This window comes from Macrobrachium nipponense, chromosome 10, assembly GCF_015104395.2.
Source record: "Macrobrachium nipponense isolate FS-2020 chromosome 10, ASM1510439v2, whole genome shotgun sequence".
In the NCBI taxonomy this organism is placed as follows: Eukaryota; Metazoa; Arthropoda; class Malacostraca; order Decapoda; family Palaemonidae; genus Macrobrachium; species Macrobrachium nipponense.
In genome coordinates this window covers 88663125-88688124 of record NC_087204.1, presented here as the reverse complement: position 1 = coordinate 88688124, position 25000 = coordinate 88663125, and the positions used below count along the sequence as shown (strand labels likewise).

Genomic DNA, 25000 nt, shown 5'->3' with positions numbered 1-25000 from the left:
GTTGATCTCTTTTAATGGTAAAGTTATTTTTCTTTTGAAAATGCCGGAGTCAGTTCACTGATTACGGATTTTACTGATCGTAAAAGAATAATTATAGTTGAAAACCTTCTTCTCTCTCTCTCTCTCTCTCTCTCTCTCTCTCTCTCTCTTTCTTTCCTGATCTTTTTCAGTGTTTGATAATGAGATCGAAATGCATCATTTACAGGGCGTGGCTTTTAAAAACTAACAGTTCTATTAAACGGTTCATCCTTGATAACAACGATGGCCCTCAATTAAGATGAGGAGCAATTTACTTGATTGCTCAATTAGGTAGTTGAAGAATTCGATTGATTGTTCATTAAATGCTGTTGCCGAATAGTCTGTCAATTCTACGATGATTTAGTGATTATAAAGATTGGCCGTTTCATTATTTTATATGACGGTTTTGAATAATCCCTTAAAAAGGAAAAAAATTGCAGTTCAAAATGTTGATAAAAGTAGGATGATACGGCACCGAAGCGATATGCAAAATTGAAAAAAGGGACAAATAGTGACATATACAATTGAAATATCAGAAACAACAATAAATAGTTTACTGTTTTACCTGAGTGGCAGAGAGTAGGCCTCATTTCTTGCAAGAATTTGCAAAGTTCAAAGGTTTCATAATTTGAGCTGATGACGCCGGTAAATGGATGACGAAGTCAAGAGAAAAATTGGAGAAGAGCAACAAAATAGAAAGAAGAGAAACGACAACTAATAACAATTCAGTAAACTTGAAAATAGCAAATAAGTCGACAAGGAAAGGGAGATTCTTTTTCAACAGAAAACGATTTATCAAATCATTGTATTATTTCAAGACTTCCACGTTACAAAAGTTTGGTTCTCGGTAGTTAGGCTATTTGGCTATTCGCCAGGCGATTACATTGTTTGAAAGTATATACAATAATTTTTTCTCTGCTGTACTCACTACTACCACATCCTCATCGTTCCAATCAGTAACAAGATAAAGGTTAGAAATTAATGTAAGCTGTTTGTATTTACCGTCAGCTCACAGAAATAAAGAAACTGTTTCTTTGGTTTCCTGAAATATATTTCACATGTGGGTATTGTCTAAACTGCAGAGATCGCTCAGTAAGATAATGGCCCTTTAGCCTTGTCCATATGATGTGGGTACCTTTTGAATAGTAATAAAGGTAATAGCGGTATTTGCATCCATTACGTATGGAAGGTGCAATCCCCCTATGCAGCCCTCATCATCCCTGGGTAGGGGCACCCGGTCGGTTTATTCATTATCCCATAGCATTCATTATCCTCACTTAGGGGCACAGTTACTCATCCTCCCACCGTGAGCCCTAGCCAGTGATTAGCTCTTGAACAAGAATCACATTAAAGTTTGTGTTATTACAGGTAATTATGGATAGATTTCTACTGAACTGTAGCAGTTGAAAAAAAATTATTACTTGCTAATTAACAGTGATTAACTTGGAGAGTTTTCGTTGATCGTGATAGAAACTGGGAAAAAGTTTTTACTTTTATTCTTACTTTTGATATCTTCATTGTGTTGAATTTGAAGAGATGAAAAATTTTAACAGAAAAAAGAACAGCATTCTGTTCAATTGTAAATGTATTTTTTTATTTTTTATCTTATTCTAATCAATTCTATGTAATTTTTCATCTTAAAGCAACAAAATCTTATATAAGAATTGAAGAAGTAATAGTAATTTGATTAGTTCGTAAATGGATTGTTTATATATAATTATGTTGTTCGTAATCAGTAATTTTCACATATGAAAACAACAACAACAATAACAACAACAACAACAAAAATAATAATAATAATAATCATTATTATTATTATTATTATTATTATTATTATTATTATTATTATTAAATTAAACACTAAAAATAATATTCGATAACTAACTAAAACTATTGTTACTTTATAAAAAAAAAAAAAAGATAAGCATGCATAATAAATAAAGAACAACATCAATACAAGAAATTTTTAAAATACATAAATCAGTGTTAACATGAGTTACTACATGAACATTAATAACAATAACATTGCACTCAATAACAGACCAGTTTCATTTCGAGCAAGACCAGCAACAGACCCCAGGATGTAATACATCTTTCATGACAACGATATAGCAATCAATTAGCTCCGAAAATTGCCTCACTCGGACGAAATAAATTGAATTAAGGATCCCGTTATCTAACTGGAAAAGTAAAAATTTTAAAATTCTCTCTCCTCTTTCATCTCTCTCTCTCCCTCTCCCTCTCTCTCTCTCTCTCTCTCTTTCTCTCCACCCATACGAAGTTCAAAAGATGAGTTAATTACTATATGCCAGTAATCTTTCTCTCCCCTATATATTCCATACGAGTTCTATAAAGATGAAGGTAATTAGTTATAATGCCAGTTATCGTTTCTGTAATGAAATCAGACATTTTCTCTCTCTCTCTCTCTCTCTCTCTCTCTCTCTCTCTCTCTCTCTCTCTCTCTCTCATTAAGCCCCGTCTGCCTCACCCCTTTGTGTGGCCTCATTCAGTAGGTCACCCATATGGAGTTCCTACAAAGAATAACATGGAGGCGATTTCTTTGCGTTTTCCCGCCCATATGACGCGCGCGAGAGCGCTGTTAAATGTGTGTATAGTGTGTGTGTGTGTTCCGAGTGAAACCTACAGCAGCATCTGTCACCGGAAATCGGGGAGACTTCTAAATTTTCCATTGCCTTTTGTCTTTCTATTCTGAGAGTTCAGGATTCACTGTCATGGCTTTAGTGGTTTTAGCTTTGCATTCGTGGTCTTTCGCTTTCGTGTAAGTGTTTTTTTTTTTTTTTTATGTAATTTTGGCTTCGGGTATTTTGCTTTGTAAAATCCTGTATCTTTCCGTTTTTCAGTAATAGTCTAATTCAAAGACGTTTCATATCCTATAACATCAGCTTTTAGTCAAGGCAGAATCACTCTTTCAAAGTGATATTTTTCTCACTTTTGATTATTCTAAACACAAATCATCTAATGTATCGGGCTAAGTCATCAAAATATTGGTCGCTCAGTATTTAATATATTTCTTAACGCTGAGTTTAATTCCGAGAAATCCGTAATTCAATGTAAATCACAATTCCCTACAAGATTGAATTATTCTACTCAGTTTCTTTTCTTAGAATTTTAGCTAGTTGAACCTAATGCTGCAGGTACAAAAAAAAAAAACTCCACTCTCTATAGTAAGTGTAAGTTATTCTTTTGATATGAATCATTCGTTCTCTGGCAAAAAGAGAAAAAAAGCTGATGGTAAAACTTAAGATGATGATTTTGACTGTGATGACAAAGCACCTATACAGAATCACCTGAAAATAGTTGGTCAGTAGACCAAAAAGATCATGCTAAGAAAGAAGTTTTTAAATATGCCCGATATGGAAGAGAAACAAGAGCCAAAATAATTGTGAAGAAGAAGACAAAAAGGAGGGGAAGAATCCCTCAATATGAAGTGATGATAGACAGAAACTCCTTTTCCTACGTCACTGCTGATTTCTAAGCATAAAACTTTCGTTTTTACGCGGCAGCGTGCAAATTATTGGTCGGTACACTGACCTGACCGCATGGGAATCGCCGAATGGCTGTCAGAGTCTAGGGTTATTTTCTGAAGATCTGAGGATTGATTTACTCAGCAAGGGCGACCGTTTTTATTTTGAGATAAGAAGAAATAGAAAAAGATTATTGACTTGTAATGGACTGATAGGCTTATGTGACTCACTGTAATTACAGAAGAGTTATCTAAACTAATATCAGAACCGGAACAAGCCAAGTTAAGTAAGGAAAGCATGTTCCGTGAGAAAAAGTTGCTCGATATTACCTGGGTCTTTTTGCCTGGCTGTCTCTACACTCTCAAACCCAAACGCGAACAAACACACGCACAGAAGAGGGCGGGAAGAGTGAGAACCGGCGACGGAGAAAGAGAGAGAGAGGAAGCGGGTAAGAAAAAAAAAGAGAAACCGTGATATAAAGAGAGGAAAGACGGAGAGAGACATAATGATGATTCATTTAAGGACCTCAAATCTTTTAGTAAATCCGTCCTGTTTTCATCTTGAAATTCGTTCATATCATTAAATAAATGAAGGTCAAGCTCGTTGACCCTGCATCCTAAAGTCTGATAAATCACAAAATTTAATTCAATTTTTTTCTGTTAAATTTTTCTCATTCTGACGATCAAAGTCGCAATACATTCGGTTTAAAAGTGAAGAAGTATGTAATCTTGGGTATTTTTTTATTATATTCTATAAATCTCAGTTATATCATTACATAACGGAATAAAAGTTTCGCTAACTTTCACCGCGATCTCCTCTTGCGGGATTCCATTTTCTCTCTCTCTCTTTCTCTCTCTCTCTCTCTCTCTCTCTCTCTCTCTCTCTCTCTCTGTGAATCTTTGACCTAAAATTTTCAAATTACTGCCGAAAATCAGTCTCATCATGTGATGATACTGATCGACTCTAGAGTAGTTGATATGTCTCATTTTTTCTATCAAAAGTTTTTGTTAATCAGTATTACTTAATTTTGGGAAAAAGGTTGATATATTGCATTTTTAGCCCTTTTATTTTCATTTTTCTTCTTAGTTTGTTTAATATTGTCTTTCTGTCACGCCTTTCCGCTGACATTCGTAATTCTTATTCGCTGTTATTTAAGTTCTCTGTATCAAACATTTACTCACTCTTAATTTTGTTGTTCCTTTTTTTTCGTGTATTCTTTATTCCATGTACGCAATTTTATTTCTTCTTTTTCTTTTTTTATTTAGTTTTCGGAGTGCTATTCTCATTTCTTTTCCCTAACCGTTACCCATGATATTTACAGTTATCTTCTTATTTATTTAATCCAGCTGAGTTGTTTTCCTTCAATGTTCCAGAACTTCACACTAAAAATAACAAAATAAAATATTTCCCTTCATAATCGTGCTCAATATCTTCTGGAATTTCCCTTTTCTGCTTCCAATTTTTTTCTTTTTTCTTTTTCTATTATCCTTTTAATACTTATTTTGCATTTGTTTCATCCTTAAGAATTATTCAATTCTGTTTATCTTTATTTGTTTCATGATAGGTCATTAGCAGAAATTTACCTTTATTTTGTACAATGTTTTCTTACATTCTTCCTCACACATTACTTTTGCTTTCATATATCATTAGCAACGACACCTATGTGATATTAGCATAGGAAAGCAAAAGCATACTTGCCGCAAAACAACGCCTGAAAGGGATTATTCCACTTTCTATCTCAGAAAAAAGGAAGGAAAAAGTTATTTCGCTCATCAAAGCGCGAAGCTCAAATTACACCGTATCAGTCAAATAAATATCAGACGGAAACGTCAAACTTGCAGGAAGGAAAGTGCTGTTTCGTGTTAGCAATATCAGAATAGAAAATGACAGTGACTTTTTTTGTAATAGAAATGAAAGATGGGAAAGGACTGGTATGACCAAGAAATTTTAAGAAAGAAAATGATGGAAAGTTTTCCATTTCTTAAGGAGGGAGATAAAATACTTACTTATGAGCACTCATCACTTAAATATGATTATATTTCATTTCTTTAAAATGAAACACAATGGTTGCTGCTATTAAGATGCATCGGACAAATAAGATTACATTCGCAGTTTATCATGTCGTTGATCATTATTTTGACCACTTTTTTTCTAAGAAAACACGAGAAACTGAATGGGAAAACAACAAAAATAACGGACCTTGCCAAGAATGTCACTTTACGACAGCGACTCTCAGGCAGGGAAAGTTACGGAGTGCGACCAGTGGCAGTTTTTGAATGATGCCAATTAGCACTAAAAGTGTTTGGAAAACTTCATGAAGTTAAGACGAGTATTCCGAATATTCCAAATATGAAACTTTTCCCTCTGCAGACTAGTTAAATCTGGTGGACGATATTCTCCTTTCGTCCAAATGCATCAGATGTTTGCGGAGATTGTGCTACGTCCAAATACATCGGGTGTTCGTAAACAGAGAATCCTTGCAAGTTTGCTTTTTTTCTAATCGCTGTTTCATCCTTACAAAATTTGTAATGAATACTTTCTTTTATTCATTACGGAAGAAATTATCGCCTGGCATTTACGATAATATTTAATGTGCATTTCTGCAGGGTTCATCTGGTAAAACAACGTTTTTCTTTGTTTGGGTTTTAAGCCTTAATGCTCAAAAGCTGTTGCGACGAAGACTATCCTACAATTAAAAAATATGTAAATACTTGAATTTCTGTGTAACCAAGCAAAACATATTTTATAAAAAACTGACTGGGGGAAATATAGAAATAAAAAATATATAAATGCACCAAAAATAATCTAAATGAAGGACAACGATTTATCACCCATGAACTGCTACGGTTAATAATAATAACAACACTATCAATTTCTTATCACTATCATATCTATTTCGTCGTTTCTTTATTACTCACAGTGCATTTAATTTAACAACATTGACACATTTGTAGGTGCGAAAGGTTCACACTTTTGACATTTTAAGAGGCCCAAACGCCAAGAATCTCTTCTCTCAAATTCGAGAGTAGCCATTATTGCACATGAATAAGACAATGAAGAAATATGTACGTGCTAAACACTGAGGCATATTTCCCCTCTCTTCTCTGTCTCTGTCTCTGTCTCTCCCTCTCATACATACATACATATACAAATATATATATACTATATATATATATATATATATATATATATATATATATATATAATATGTATATGTATATTTTTTTTTATTTATGTAAATATAATATTATATATGACATATCAATATCAATATCAATATAAATATATATATATATATACATATATATATATATATATATATAATATATAATCAACATATATTAATAATATCCCGTTGCTCAGTAGTAATAATTATGACCCAGGTGCTGACATTGGGGGTAAAGGTTTAGGGTCATATGGCGACCACACCCATCGTGAGAGTTTGAGCTGGACACTTCAGGAGAAAAAAAAATAACATGCTGAGTTGCCACTTGTTCTTTACAGTTAAATCAGAATAGCTACAGGGGTCTAATTTTCAATCCGCACCAAATCCCGTTTGACTGACATTCAGCTCTTTTCTTCTCTATCCTCAGCGCTCAAAGCAGTGTTTGACTCCAAAGCCGCTGACCTAATTTTTCATCTCGTATTTGATGGGTCAAGGCAAAGGGGTCGTTATCTTAGCTAGTATTGCTCAAGAACTAGTCAAGAGAGCTGAATAATCGCAGCACAAGCCTTCAGTTAGTTCCGAGAGTATCGCTTGGTTCCGCTGACAAATGTCCGATACCTCCCTGGCGGTGAAGATGGAGATGCTTATAATGCAGTTGCATGATTTCAGGAAAAAAGAGCCCTGAACCTAATTCCCTTTTGATGAAAGGGTTCCTACATAGAGAGTCTCTTATTTTCAGGAAAACTTTATCTCCTCAGTTGCTTTAGTGCCAGTGCACTTTTTTTCTCTCTTTTAAAGGTTAATTTTGGGCAGCTCTTTGTCAGATTTTGCAGAGCTTCCGTCCTCTCAAATCACAATTCAATTCGAAAATTGCAAGGCATAATTTCTTTAAAAATCACAGTGAGCTCTGGAAATTCCAAAGCTTAATTCATATTCCATTACCATTCAATTCCGGAAACTACAAACATATTGTTCCTGTAAACAATGGTTAGCATAATTCCAATTTGTGGACTTTATAGACAATTTAGAGCTAAGCAAATAACCAAATTGGCAAAGAAAGCTCTCTCAACCAGATGTGTAAAACAAACACATTACCATTCATATAAGAAATAATGCAAGCTCATATGCTGTAAAATGTCAAGTTTTTATGAGAGAGAGAGAGAGACGAAGTACAGTACAAAAACATGCGAGCTAATAAGTCTCAGTCGTTTATTACAAGGAACGCAGCGCTCAGTATCAAGAATGATTGTCATTAAACACTAAAGTAAGACAATAAATGTTATTGACAATCTTGATTCTAAAACAGCATTAGCCAAATGATACAAATTAAGACTTATAGGCATGACACAGAATGAAATATGTTTATTACAATTAAAATAAACCGTGCGATGAAACTGAGTGATTAAAAATAGTTGAAAGAAAATCAATAAGTTGTAAAACATTTTACAGCAAGTGACATATAGATCAGAACGAGCTCCCGGTAAATGCGGTAACACGAGTTTTCTCTTTAGTTTTTTTTCTTTTTTTATTTATTTCTAGAACAAATACCCAGAGCTGCTCATCTGAAGGGCGACATGCCCTTATTGCAGCTCTTTTTATACCCAAATTATATTGCAAAACAAAACTTTCATTCAACTTCTACTGGATTCTCGATAGAACATACTATTGGACATACAGGCAGACGGGCAGACAGACTGAAGAGTCCAGAGTAATGTAAAATCGTTAATTCCTTATTCACTGGGAATGAATCAGCAACTTTTCTCAAGGGTGAAAAAAAGCAGATACAAAACAAAGCTTCATTCCTTCCGCCGCACGAGATGCCGAAATTATCTTCCAGTGTAAAAGCACACTTCCAGATACCACAAATACTCCATTGGAAAACCTCCTCATAAATATAATCCTTGACTGTTTTAATCGACTGACCTTCCAAATGCCAAAACGTGGTCAAAATTCTTGTGTTTTCTTAGAAATTCTTCGGAAAACTGCAGTCTTAACAGTCCGTTTCTTCCCTGCAAGGGCTACTATGCTTTCATGACGAAAAGGACATCTTCGATTTATATAAATGAAATATAAATATACGTTCAATGTGAATACTGAGTAGTTTCGAAAATAAAATTTACACCTTTTTTTTTCTGGTGTAAAGACCGAGAGAATCTGAAACAAAACCAAGCCAAGCCTACGTAATAAAAATGTGCCAATGAACTTCTGTAACTTAAACGTAAAAGATTACAGAGGCTCCGCTTTGAAAGATAATTGAAAGAATTCAGGAAATACTGAAGGAGGTCGAGAATTTGGGTAGAACGAAAGTGTTTCCTGACAAGTTTTTATACCTTAACTGATGGAACAATCAATCCCCGGTATCAACGGCATTTTCTCTTTGTTCTGAAACCTTCAACACATCACTAAAACGAACACCTGGCTGACTCAATGGAACGCAGCCTCTTTGCCCACAAAGTTTCCCTGGCAGGTCAACTCCCAGGTTATCGAGGTTCGGTTTTTTTTTTTTTTTTTTTTTTTTTAGAGTGAGAGAGAGAGAGAGAGAGAGACTGAGCCGAGAATAAACTGCCCAGATCACGCTCAGTCCATGCCAGAAACGTGTATGTTGATGGACCCCTGTTTTAATTGATGTTATGTAAATTAATTTAAAAAAAGGGTTAAATTTTTCTATGAATTACTAGCTTGTCAACAAATTTCAAATTTTATAGGAAACTGGAATAGAGATTTAGGCCAAGGCCAAACACTGTGACCTATGAGCTGGAAAAGAAATTGCGAGTTAGTAGGTTAGAGAGGTGTAACATGAGGAAAACCTCGCAGTTGCGCTATGAAATAATTGTTAGGAGAGGGTGAATAGCAAGACGGACGAAAGATAACATGAACGGAGGTACAATAAAAGAAATGAAAGGGATTGCAGCTAGGGGGCCGAAGGACGCTGCAAAGAACCTTAAGTAATGCTACACTGCACCCCGTGTGGTGCACTGATGGGCACTAACCCCCTAAGGGACCAAAATTTTATAGCCTTTTGATATCTCGCCAGTGTTCGTATCCGTTAGGATCCTTATGAAAGGATGAGAAAAGGTCTTGACAGCCCTGAAATGTCAAGGAATGCCCCAAACGTCCTACAAATCCCCGAGAAATCCTGTAACAACCTGAAAAGTCCTTAAAAAACCCGAAAGGTACTGAAGATGCCCGTAAAGAAAAACCATGAAACATACCTAAAAACACCTGAAATTGCCCTGAAGAAACCCTTAAAAAATAAATTGCTCGAGATAACCTTGCAATCATCCGTTGGTCAGACGAAGTTATCGCCTGATGCTGAAATCATGGTATAGAAGCTCCGCCTCCTTATACGATCTCTCCTTGTTTAGACACGAAGCTCAGTCACGTATGTTATTGCTGGAGTTCATGTTGTAAATTAAACAGGCACTACTGCTGCGGTTTACAAAGTATAAGTGAGCTCGTATCGCAAAAGCACCATAGCGCTGGAAAATATTCGTTGCTAAGAAACTATGAAGAAATTAGGCTTCATTCAGGGCAACTTTCAACTGGTCATCTTCGCAAAACAATCTCTCAAATTCAAAGTTGCAAGTATTCTCTCTCTCTCTCTCTCTCTCTCTCTCTCTCTCTCTCTCTCTCTCTCTCTCTCCAAGAATTTAAGAAACTAACTGATCATTCTATAGAAAACGATTGCGTCACAACAATAGCGCAGTTCGATGCAAATTTTACCTCAAGTAAGTGGTTAGTTTTTAGTCAGTCGTAATGGAATTAATCTACAAAATTCATTTCCCTCTATAGCGATCTGACAAGGATCAACCAACTGGCCGAAATTCATTACCGGAACTTATGAATTACCGGCATAAACTGCTGACTCATGAGAGTGCATGAATCTAAACATATTTTTAAAGTGAATTGGAATTTTCTTTTTTGTAGATAGTAATAGTGACCGTAGAGAGAGAGAAGAAAAAGTGTATAAAGGAGTTCTATATATATATATATATGAATAATATATATATATATATATATATATATATATATATATTTATATATATACACATATGTATATATGTATGTATGTATAATGTATATATACGTATTACTATATATATATATATATATATATATATATATATATATATATATATATATGTTTATTATATATGTGTGTGTCCGTGTGTTTAAAGTATAAGTCAGAGACGAACAGAAAAGAGATCGGGAGAGAAATGTCTTGCTATAGTAAAAGCTTCCCTACAGACGCAACGATCTTCAACATAGGAAAGATCAAAACCAATCAATAGCGGCGGTCCATCCAATAGATTATCCGCCCAAATTGGTTACCCATTTTCAGCAGATACGAACGTTCAGACCGGAACAGACCCCAGTACACAAGGTCGTCACGAAAAGAATAAAAATAATCAGAATATTCGCCGAAAATTCAGGGGCTGGCGTCGGCACGTCCGAGACACTGGGCTCTCAAGAGACATCTGCTCTATGCTTGTGTGAAGGTTTTTCTTTCTCTTTCTCTTTTTTTTTCTTTATTCTCTTCTTTCATCAATACCTAGTTCATGCCTTTACTTATAATCGCTGTTTCTGTCGTCTGTTCTTTTTTTCTCTCTTTCTAATTTTGGTATATTATTTCTTCTCCTTTATATATTCTGTTCTCTTATCTCCTTCCTTTTCATCAAGCTGTCTTTTCTTTAAAAAGAAATCGATATCAAAATTCGAAGACTAATTAAATGCAGTAAGAACAAGGGAATATATATATGTATGTATGTATAATATATATATATATATATATATATAGATATAACTACTATATATATATATATATATATACATACATCCATATATATTCCCTTGTTCTTACTACATTTAATTAGTCTTCGAATTTTGATATCGATTTCTTTTTAAAGAAAAGACAGGCTTGATGAAAAAGGAAGGAGATAAGAGAACAGAATATATAAAGGGGAAGAAATAATATACCAAAATTAGAAAGAGAAAAAAAAAAAGAACAGGGACAACAGAAACAGCGATTATAAGTAAAGGCTTGAACTAGATAATGATGGAAAGAGAGAATAAAGAAAAAAAAAAAGAGAAAGAGAAGGAAAAACCTTCACACAAGCATAGAGCAGATGTCTCTTGAGAGCCCAGTGTCTCGGACGTGCCGACGCCAGCCCCTGAATTTTCAGAGAATATTCTGATTATTTTTATTCATTTCGTGACGACCTTGTGTACTGGGGTCTGTTCCGGTCTGAACGTTCGTATCTGCGTGAAAATGGGTAACAATTTGGGCGGATATCTATTGATGGACCGCCGCTATTGATTGGTTTTGATCTTTCCTATGTTGAAGATCGTTGCGTCTGTAGGGAAGCTTTTACTATAGCAAGACGATTTCTCTCCCGATCTCTTTTTCTGTTCGTCTCTGACTTATACTTTATACACACGGACACACACATATATATAAACATATATATATATATATATATATATATATATATATATATATATATATATATATATATATATATATATAGTAATACGTATATATACATATACAATACATACATATATACATATGTGTATATATATATATATATATATATATATATATATATATATATTATATATATATATATATATATATATATATATAACATAATATGAAATTATACAAACTAGATGACTGAAATCAAACCAAATTTTAAAAGACTCGAAGAGTCCAGTTTTGTTTATTTATTCGAAATCCCAAATAAATTTCATCAGGGATATCTAAAATAAATTGTCCCTCATTTGAGTTCTTAACCTTGGCATATCATGAATTAAATGAACGTTGTGTGCAAAAAAAAAAAAAAAAAAAAAAAAAAAAACAACTTCTACTGATAAAGCCTGTTTGTTCTAAACAACGGTTTTTCAACAGAACTAATATTTGCAGGCAAGAAATGATTGCAGTAATGATAGCAATAAGACATATGACTGCTGGTCAGTTACTTAGCATCTGTCTCCTTACCAACTCTCATTATACTTTCGCCAGTTTAGACATTTATTTTCTTCGTTTCGAACAGTAATTCTGCAATTTCATTGATAACTTGGAGACCATCTGTTATCCCTCATATGGCTGTAAATAATCGGCCAAAACCTTACCTTGGTTTATTTACGTCGATCTTTCCTTATTTCAATCTTTTTCATTCCTTCCTTTTTTTTCCTTTTCTTACTTATGCGAATTATAACTACAGACATTAACCGGGGCTGTTACCAAATTAACTTGATCTTGGACTCTGCTTCAGAACGTGCCATCTGATCATAAGAAGGTCATTAAATGTCAAGGACAAATGATTTTATGTCATTTCGCGTCTGTACAGAGGTCGACCAGCACCTGGGTGAGTTTCTTTTAAGGCGTCACTACCTTACTTTAGAAACGTTTAGTCATATTTGGGCATTATTTCTATATCCTCTATGTACTAGCGACACGTGAGTAACTATTTCCCATCTCTTCCTCGCCCCTACCTTATTTATCTTAGATCTAGATTACGCTTTGGATTTCTTTTCCGTTTCTTGATTTTAATAAATATAACCAGATTCTAAAAATTTCATTGGTAAGGAAAATTCATTAGTTACAGCCACGAGGAATTATAACGTATGAATAGTTCAGTAATTACTAATTTGCTATATTGTATTTCGATTACTGGGTCGAGATGAATAGTTTCGTTTGTCACAAGAAAAAAAAAAGTTTTGTTTAGCCTACGCTAGACAAGGTAAGAAAAAAACTTAGTAAAATATGGGAATTGTAGCGCAGGTAACTTTTTAATAACAAATTCTTTAACTACTACCTCATGCACACAAGCATCTTTTTCTTCATGTGTTTAGTGCTTGGATTGCATTGAATTACTCTTATTGACTTCAGTTTTATATCATCGGGTCCCATTATCAAAAACACAAAGACAAACCATAACACTTTTTGTTCTCTGGCATTTTCCTTGAATATACTTTTTTGTGCCTGCAGTATTCTCTTCCTTCGACATCTGTTTGAGGGAAAACTTTCTCCTAACGTTTTCAGTAGCCTTTTCGAGCCCATTCTCCTCGACAACACCTCCCCACAAGAAAAAAAAAAAACTTTATAACCTGCCAACCCTCAAGAGATCAATCATCAACCAGGGATGTTCCAAAACCCCTGAAATTTTAAGCTACCAAACGACCAGCCCTTTGAGATGGTACAGACATAAATGCCTTGAAGCAACCAGATTCCATTCTACCGATAAGATCTTTCGCAACTGATTCCAGAAGCCCAAAAAGTATTTAAGTCATAGGAAGTTTCGCAAAAGGGCCCACGGGTAAATACCACCAATTGAACAGGAGACGATTAATGAACTTCTTGTAACCGCCGAATATCATCATTCCAACCGCGCCCTTGTTCGTCACGCTGTCGAAGGTCTCCAGCACAGCAACGGAAGAGAGAGAGAGAGAGAGAAGCCTCTTTAGGCAGGCCCACTTTTTGAGATGTGGGGGCACCCCCTGACTGTTTGTAAATAGGTCACGAATCAGAGTATCTGGCAGAATCTTGGGTTTTATATTTCTTATTCTACTTTCTTTATTCTTATTTGCATTTAATATTTTCCTTCTTTTTTTTCAGAACAAGACTTTTGACAGGTCTCATCACATAACGGATATCCATTAAGCCCACCTCTCAGAAGTCGCAGATATCTTCCCACACTTTTTTTAAGCAATTGCAGGAGTACATATTTTTCAGAAAATGATGGATGAGGTTGCGATTTAGTCACGATGACAGATGATATTTCCCTTCTCTCTTAAATTCAGTTACAGGCACAATTCTCTTTTAAAACTCAGTTTTGCAGTATATTCCATTTCAGAGTTTTCACTGAATCTCATAAATTATCCTTTTTTTATGTAATAATAAATTTAATATTCAGCATACAAAAGGTGCATACAGTAATCCTTTTATACAAGATAAATGCATAGTAATCAGTGTAAATTACTGTAATGCATGATCGATGAGATTTGAATCACTAATAGGAGTGGTTTCACTACATGCATAATTTTAAGCCGAAATATGCATGTAGATATGAACTGATTCATATATATATATATATATATATATATATATATATATATATATATATATGATATATATATATACATACATATAATATCTTTACTTGAATGTGTGCACGAATACATAATCTTCACTTGCATTTCTCGATTGGGTCACAACTCTTATAACGGGTTGTATGAGTAGACAGACTGGAATTTACTTAAACACAAAACTCTGCGACAAGAGTTTCTTTACAGTTAAGAGATTGACACAAAGCAGGAATGGCAAGATACAGATATAAATTTTACTTGTGTACTCAAAAACGTTTTTTTTTTTTAAATTGTATTATTATACGTTTGTGAATACGAAAAAAATTCTTTTTTTTTAAATATGTACGTATAACAGTCCCATACACCTACGTTTGTAAAGATATACATACATGTGAAGTAGACAATCTACTTTCGTGTGTTGTCAACTGTTAGCCACTAGCTGTGTGTGTGTGTGTGTGTGTGTGTGTGTGTGTGTTTAGAGACAGACTGGCAGCTTCCCAAAAGAAGCCGGACGTACCTTGAAAAATACGTCAGTGGCCTTTGCTTCTTGAGTGATGACAGAAAGAGAGACAATCAAGTTGACATTAAATAGTTAAGTAATTCATGAAATACTGAAGAGTTAACATTGAAACGCACGCCTTTCAGTGTTAAGACCGTGATTTAAGCCTATCTTGTGCAATTTTGTGAATATAAAACTTTAAACAGAGAGAGCCGAACTCTATAGCCTCCTAGTCTGTAATTCTATGAAAGGAGGCGATCGGAAATCTATTTTACCAACTCGCAAAAATGTAATGGTTAATATATTCAATAGAACTTTACCCCAAAAAAATCATAACCAGTAGCAAGATTCATCAGCTTTTGGGAGTAGTCATTTAAACTGTTGTAATAGTTTTTTGTTGCAAGTGTAAAGACCCGTATTCTTTAATTCCCAGAAATAACATCAAAATTGCCTTTTACTACGACATACAAGAACATTATTCAATCAGAATATCATGAAGTAACTAAACCAATGGTGAGCGAGCCCAGCTTTCTAATGTGGCAACAGAAGCAGATTTTTATTTTTTTCATTTTCTTTTTTAGATTAAGATCGGCCGTAATAACCCCTGATCCGTAATTTCCCGAGAAAACTGCTATCAAAATGACTGATCAGTTCTCTTTGCGGTCCGAAGTTGACAAGGTGTCTCCGGAGAACTCTGACCGCGACTTCAGGACGACTGTAGACGAGAGTGAAAGTCCACCAAAAAAACCAGTCGTCGGGGGATGGGGTTTGGTCCGCTAACTGGATCATCGTTTTCTGTTAGCCACCTTCACCAGGGGCAACTATTTAATTCTAAACACTTTTCCTCTTAGCTTGGCAGAACTTGTTTTTGTTTTTTGTTTTTTTTCTTCTTTTTCTTATGCTCTACACTAGATGGTATCTGGAGATGAAATTTTTCTACATTCTCAGCGTTTTTGTCTGTTTCATATATACGTTCTGTTAATGCTGACACGTAGTAAAGGAGTGTCATATATTTGTTTTATACTAATGGCATATACTGATAATATGTTTCTAAAATCGCTGCTCTTTCGACGCCTGATTATATATTTCTTCAAGCATACTAGATGATATCTACAAACAGACTGTTTCTAACACTCAGTTATGCTATATATATATATATATATATATATATATATATATATATATAGTGTGTGTGTGTGTGTGTGTGTGTGTGTGTGTGTATGTATATATATATATATATATATATATATATATATGTGAGTGTGTGTGTATATATACACGAATGTGTATGCATACATTTATGTTTATTATATATAAGATGCATCTCGATAGCCACAACACTTGAACCTGCTAATGTTACATGAACTGACCACCTCTAATACAAACAACTTTTACCTAGAGCCCTAGTACGTAGGATATTTTCATCTTTTTTTTTTTCGAGTGATGGCCTTAGACCCGCACCATGTGTAGTAAGATTAGTGAAAAAAGCAGTTCAACTGGGCGTTTCTCAATACAACGTAAACCATACCTCCAAAGGTGTGATGATGCGAATAATTTGATTATGTTGTGATACTACTACGACCATTTCTATACAGTTTATGCTTGATATACAATTGGAAAAAATTTGGTAATTAATCTTACTTATATTTCAACTGAGAATTTTTCTACCCAACAAAACATATGTATATACACCCACTCAACAATATATGTATATACACACACAAACATATATATATATATATATATATATATATATATATATATCATACATATATATATATATATATATATATATATATATATATAAATAATATATAACATACATATATATATAATACACATATATAAAAGTGTGTATATATATATGTGTGTGTGTGTGTATACACACACACACACAGACACACACACACACACACACATATATATATATATATATATATATATATATATATATAAGCGAATACCACGGGAAATGAAAGTCAGGAATCCAAGCGCTTTCGTCTTTATTCAGACATCGTCAAGGAGCTACGAGTAGCTCCTTGACGATGTCTGAATAAAGACGAAAGCGCTTGGATTCCTGACTTTCATTTCCCGTGTATTCGCTTATTTATGAAGTCACGTGCATCTACTGTGATTTTTTAAGCATATATATTATATATATATATATAGTATATATATATATATATATATATATATATATATATATATATATTCTTATTACGAGTAAACCAATACTTATAAATCACGCATTTAAATCTGTAGCCAAGGGACAAGTGGGTGAATAATTTTAGGCTTAAAAGAAACTGAAAGCCTTAAGAAAGTGATTTACTAAATGCTACTACTACTATTATTATTATTATTATTATTATTATTATTATTATTATTATTATTATTATTATTATAATGTTTTTTTTTCCTGCATTGAATAATTCTTTGCCCAAATTCATTGTTCATTCTACATTTCTCAGTCGTCAATTCACAACCAATAATTCGTTTTTCTTTTCGTATCGTTCCTCCCTCTCCTCTTCTTCTGAAATCGATGTATAAGCGTAACATCACACCGCCTTTTTCTTTCCACCTTCCCCAATAACGCTTGGAAGATAACACCAAAATTAGGAGTAAAACAGAAGCTCCCAGCTGAGAATCAAATAACGCCAATTACACGGAACTCCATAATTTAGCCCCTTCCAGAGTTCTCGTTTTACCACTATCAAGCCGATTGATACGTACAGGGAATTTTCATGACAGTTTATCAGAATAAATGTATATTTTGAGAGTGAACAGAAAAAGAGAACTATTTCTTATCACTACCATTATTATTTCTACTACAGTGACTTGTATATAAATACACACACATATATATATATATATATATATATATATATATATATATATATATATATATATATACATATATATATATATATATATATATATATATATATATATATATTATATATATAATATATATATGTGTGTGTGTGTGTGTGTGTGAGTCTACGTCCTCTATGGGTGTCTCCTAGCTGACTTTCCTAATTAATGAATAAATCAAGCAAATTCACGCGTAATATCACATCGAAAACGAAACAAATTATAACACGGGCAGTGTAAACGTAAAGCCATTTTGTAAAATGAAGAAAATCTAGCATGACATATACTACTGAAGAAAAAAAAAAAAGTCTTGAAGATGTACGACCGAATTCCGTTGGTTTTCTGAGTAGCATCTATGGGCAGTGATGCCTTTGTGTCGCTGCTCTCGATGGCCTTGCTTCGGGAGAGACGAGACAACTTATGGGCAGGTCTTTGTGAAAGCAAGTTTCATTCGTTTTTATGTGCTCTGCATTGAGAATGTTCGAATCCTCTCTTTCTTCTTGGGTAGCTCTCTCTCTCTCTCTCTCTCTCTCTCTCTCTTGCCGTCAATATCGTAAATGTAGTAACGCCAGTTGTAGTAGCCATAATCAATTTCTCTCTCTCTCTCTCTCTCTCTCTCTCTCTCTCTCTCTCTCCAGTGGTAAAATTAAAAAATAAGGCACAACTCTTAATTGTAATAAGAAAACAGCATTAAAACTAGAAATAGAAAAGTAACACATATACTTAGTATATATGTGCACATACACATACAGATGCGCGCGCGCACGCACAACATATATACGTATAAGTATAATTATATATATATATTATATATAATATTATATATATATAAATATATGTATGTAATGTGTGTGTGTATATATATAATATATATATATATATAATATATATATATATTAGATAGATAGATTAGATAGATAGATAGATAGATAGATATAGACATATATGTATATACTATATCTTTTATGTCTGAAAGCTATATTGTACACACACACACACATGTACATATATATATATATATATATATATATATATATATATATATATACATAATATTATATATATGTATATATATATAGATAGATAGATAGATAGATAAATAGATAGATCGAAAGATGAATAGACATATATGTATATACTATATCTTTATGTCTGAAAGCTTATATTGTACCAGCCCACACCCCACACAACACCACACACAGCCGCACATATATATGAGTATATATACATATATATAGATACAATTATATATATACATATATATATATATACATATACTATATATTATATAATATTATATATGTATATATAATTATATATTATAATCGATATATATATGCATTTCAAAAGGTGAGCAGTGTAAGTTTGTTCAAAATCAAATATCGCATCTCAATAAGACGCGATTGATGTCTCTGCTCAGCGGTGTAATTTCTTGAAATCAAACATTTCACGAAAGAGTATATAACATCATAGTCGATTCTATCCTTAGCCCAATAATCGCTTTACTGTATATGTGTGTGTATGTATCTATGTATGTTAATGAGTGTTTGTTCTCATATTTGCTTACTTATTATAGTCATCAACTTGAATAAACGCTGAGATGTAGCATGACATTTGGCGTGGAAAACCGCACAGATTGTCGCCAAATAAGTATTGTCTGCTGTGCCTTGGTTACAGTAATGAATTTTGCGGTGGACCGAAAAAGGTGCTGGCATTCCAAAACCACTCGACCAGATTGGGAGACGAAAGTTTATGATAGCGGAGTTTCATCTCTGTTGTGGTCCCCATCGAAAAGAGAAAAAATAAAGTTAATGGGACCTGAATGAGTTGCACTTTTTTTTGGGGGGGGAGGGTGAAATTATCTTGGTCACAGAACGCATAAAATATTTCTGTTTACTTGGTTCTTCTATAGTGAGAACAGTAACGTACTCTTTGGATAGGTGGCTGACCAAAGACCATTACACTGGCTGACTGGAGACCGAATTAGCTTGCCACTAATCTTGGCACCTGTAATATATATACATATATATATATATATATATATATATAGATATATATATATAGATATATAATAATATCATATGTGTGTGTGTGGTGGGTGTATATATATCTATATATATATCTATAGTATATAGCTATATTCATAGATATATATATATATTATAATATAATATATATATATAATACTATATATATATATATATATACACACATGCACATGTATGTGTATGTGTATTTACATATGAATATATATACATACATATATTTGTGTGTTTATGTTTGTGAACAAACATGAATCCGAAAAATGATTCATATATTAGATCCGGCCAGTTCCTCTCGTTAAACACTAAGCTGAGATAAAAAAGAAAATGGAAAGGGGTAGTTTCAATAAAAAAAAAGGAAGAACAAAAGTGAAGAATTCGGAAACCTAAAAGGCTGAAATGATCCATCTGGGAACAAATATACATAATAGTAATTGTATTATTATTATTATTATTATTATTATTATTATTATTATTATTATTATTATTATTATTATTATTTTAAGCACAATATACAGACCCATTAACATACTGAGTAAGTTCATTACCAGTAAAAAGAAAAGGATCACAAAAAGAATGCCAGTAGAATACGAAAAAAAATTCTAAAAAATACAAATATAAATATATACGAAAATAAATGGAAATTGACGAAAGAAGTAGCTAACAGCAAAGGCACACAGCACTTTAAAGTAACCATACGTATCTCTTTAACCACATGCACGAATCTCTCAACCCAGGCACAGCCTCTCTTCTACACATGTGCAGTCTCCCTTAACCCACTGGTAGTCGAGGTCTGTCGGTGTCTAAAAATAAAAAACAAAAAATGTGCCGAAGTTTCTTCGGGGCAATCGAGTTTTTGGGACAACGTATAATGCTATATGAAACTTTCAGCCACGGCCCATGAACCTTTTAGCCGCAGTCTGGTGGTGGCCTATGTTGTTAACAACTATAGCTGCGCCTGACGCGCGATCATGACTAACTTTAACCTTAAATAAAATAAAAACTACAGAGGCTAGAGGGCTACAATGAGGTGTGTCTGATGATTGGCGGCTGGGTGATCAACCTACCAATTTGCAGCACTCTAACCTCAGTAGTTTTTAAGATCTGAGGATGGATGGACAGAAAAAAATCCATCTCAGTAGTTTTCCATTACAGTAAACTGAAATCAAAGTTGAAGGCCTATATAGGGCCAGAGGACGGAAAATCAGTAAAGTTCGAAAACTGAGAGTTGTTTAGCCTACATGAGCAAATATTTAATCTTGTTTGCACTCTTCATAAGCTATAACCGACTGTATTTAAATAGGTTGAAATGACACAAGCATTTCAGTACAACGCGTTTCATTATAACCTAATGATATACATATGAGTATACAAATTTCGAAACTTTTAGATAATTAGTATGCCCTTGATCATGCAATATATACGTATGTATACTTACATATACTCATATATATATATATATATATATATATATATATATATATATAATATAAATATACATACATATACATATATATATATATATATACATATATATATATATATGTATCTTTATATTGCTGAATGACTTACATGAGATATACGTATATACTGACATACATACCTCCATGTAAGAAATAATGCTATCCTGTCAGTTTAACTTTTATGAATATTAAAAAGAACAAACAGTATTTGAATTTTGTCCTCGATTATAAATAAGATTCCCATACTCCTTACACATACCCACACACGTATATAGGAGTATATATATATATATATATATATATATATATATATATATATTATATATATACATATATATATACATACATACATATGCATATACATATTGCAAAAAATGCGCTTGCAATTACAGGAAATGAAACAAAAGAGAGGTCCTTCAGCCTTCTAATAGGCCTCTTAAAACAGCCAAAATAACAGACGTGTTATGCAGACAAGGAGGCAGATACATAGGTAAACAGGCCACAACGAAAGAGAACGCTAAGACAGCAGAAGGTGTGGGGGATAATAAAACGTCTGTACTCTTCAGGAGCACAGATTACCTGACCTAATCACAAGACCACTTTCACACACTTAAGGGGCTCTTGCGCTCTGTCCCATCCTACTTAAGTATTTCTTGTTTGTGTTTCGTAGTAAGCATTAGTCACTAAAAGGTTGTTAACGGTGTGAGTTTGTTTTTTTCTCTTAGTTGAAATTCAGATGTAATTATTCGGATATGTCTCAGAGTTCTTAAAAAAAGATATGAGACATAGTGTTCGTTTAAACTTTATAGATGATTTAGAGATGAATTTTTTTTCAAATGTAATAAAAGAAAGAAAGAGAGAGAGAGAAAGAGAAGAATCATTACAAAGAAGACAAAAAGAGATGAGGGGAGAGAGAGAGAGAGAGAGAGAGAGAGAAGAATGAAGACACTGAGTGGAGGAGAGCAGCGAGTGTTGTTGAAAGCGAGAGTGAAGGATGAGACTAGAGGAACACTGACACAGATCCTACGTGAGAAACCAAATTTACCATAACTCGAGTTCAGGAGTAATCTCAAGTTATTGGAAAGCCTTTCAATGGTCCATCCCTAACTTTTAAAAAAATAATAATAAAATTAAGCAAAAATGCGATTAACAAACCGTACCCAAATGATCAGAACCATCAGGAACATCTCAAAAGATTTCTAAGTCAATAAAGCACTTACCTTTGTATCATTGTTTGCCTAAGTGAACTCGCTGAATCTTTAGTCCATAATAATTCACCACAACACTTTTAGGAGAACACTTCCACTGCTGACTTTTTCAACAAGTTGCAGCAGCTAATATATCAACGACAGAGGCACCAAGTGCTAAGCTGGAGCGCTCGGCACTTACAAAGTAATATCACCCAACGGGTAGTGTGTATTGAAGTAAGTGGGGGGAAGCAATTTTGCTTGTCAAAAGAACAAGACAGACAGACGGACAGACAGAGAAACAGAGGGCACTCCTGGCCTGCCTTCCAACCTCCACGATAGTCGGTACTCAACTGCCAGCTACGGGCTCTCTACCTGACAACCTAGCTGGCCGATTGCCTGCCTCCCTCGCAGACCACCTGATTTCGCTCTTTCACTAGCATATTTCTCTCTCTCTCTCTCTCTCTCTCTCTCTCTCTCTCTCTCTCTCTCTCTCTCTTCTCTTTCTGGGCCTTGCCATCGACATTGTTATTTGTTTTCATTTCTTCTCTCTCCGTTTTCTCACGTGACCGATTCATTTTCCATATGACTGCTCGCTCACCCATCGGTCATGTATGTTAGCATTGATGAGATTTCCACCTCATTGCACAAGATCAGTTATTCTTAACTCTCTCTCTCTCTCTCTCTCTCTCTCTCTCTCTCTCTCTCTCTCTCTCTCTCTCTCCAGTACTTTAGGATGGTATAATTTTAGACAGGCAAACGTAATTATTCTAGGCATAATTATTTAAATCTTGAAAAAGCTTAAACTATCAGCAGTTTCAATATTAGAAGAATATATTTTACGTTACGTTTAAAAATATTTTCTGCGCTAAACAAAGACCCCAAAAAAAAGTTTCAACAAAATTGTGTCTAAGTAATTGTGAACTCACCTTTTCGAACTTCAACGCAATAACTAAGCAAAATGTATTAAACATTAACATTTTAATCAAATGCCTCTTGCGTAATTTATGGTCATCACTTGTTAAATAAAAACAAAACGTACTTTTCATTACTAAATAGAATACTAGCACTTTTTCAGAAAAACTTTCCTATCGGAAAAGTTGGCAATTCCATCGTCTAAGGGGGACGTCGCTTGTGTCTCAAATCAAATCGGAATGAGACAATAAAACGGTAATCATCTGTTAAATAGACAACAAAAAATACAATTTAGATAACATACACACTAGCATATCTTAAAAAAATTCACACTGGAGACATTGGGCAACCCTATCATGTTAGGTAAAAGTGGCTAGTGCTACATGTTAAGTCAAAATAAAACAATAATAATAAATCTGTGTGTAACGGAAATCTAATGATTGGAAAAGTACTACATGGGTAAATATTATCTTTAATGAATGTGAGTTTGGAAAGCAGCAAATCTGTATTATGCAAAAACTGCTCCCATCTAGTCTGAAAATGGTTTATATGAAGATAATCAAGACGAATGACTTATCACTGAACTCTAATCCGTATTTCTTTTTTACCAACAATAAAAACATTCGAATATGTATTTCTGAAAGGAAGCGTCCATTGCGAAAAGAGACTGACGAGGAAGAGACAATTGAAACCTCAGCTTTGTTCAAAAGAGAAATAGAAAGGAAAATTTTATCAGCTTTATTCACGTGGAAAAATAATTACAGATAGATATATTATATATATATATATATATATATTATATATATATATATATATATATATATATTATATATATATATATATTATAATATATTATATAGTATATTATATTATATGAATAATATTATATATATAATATACTTAATATATTATACATATATCACATATACATATATTTATATTTATAATTATATATATATATATATATATATAATATATATATATATATATATATATGTATATGCATATATATATATTATATATATATGCAAATATACATTATTTTATATATTAATATTTAATAAATATATATATAAAGGGATTACTGTCAGATCAGGAATGCTTTTTGGATGGGAATGTCAAAAGCAAAAAGATGAATAATAAACACGCATAGGAAGACGTTATGTGAAGAGAAATACAAGATAAGTTTGTGAAAACTACACATAGATGAAGTGTTAAAAGGAGACGATCTTGAAAGTGCTGGATAGATGATGTGATTGTGGT

General features: G+C 33.4%; 1 protein-coding gene and 1 long non-coding RNA gene across 2 annotated transcripts in view; one reads left to right on the top strand and one right to left on the bottom strand.

Moving 5' to 3' along the window:
- LOC135223749 (uncharacterized) overlaps nucleotides 1-23195 on the bottom strand; it is a 255050-nt gene extending 231855 nt beyond the window's left edge. The window contains 1 exon segment of the mRNA XM_064262506.1: nucleotides 22856-23195. Within this exon segment, the coding sequence (XP_064118576.1) occupies nucleotides 22856-22866 (11 nt within the window). The 5' untranslated portion in view covers nucleotides 22867-23195.
- The window catches only part of LOC135223750 (uncharacterized), a 250432-nt gene that overhangs the window by 173542 nt on the left and 51890 nt on the right, over nucleotides 1-25000 (top strand). The window lies entirely within an intron of this gene.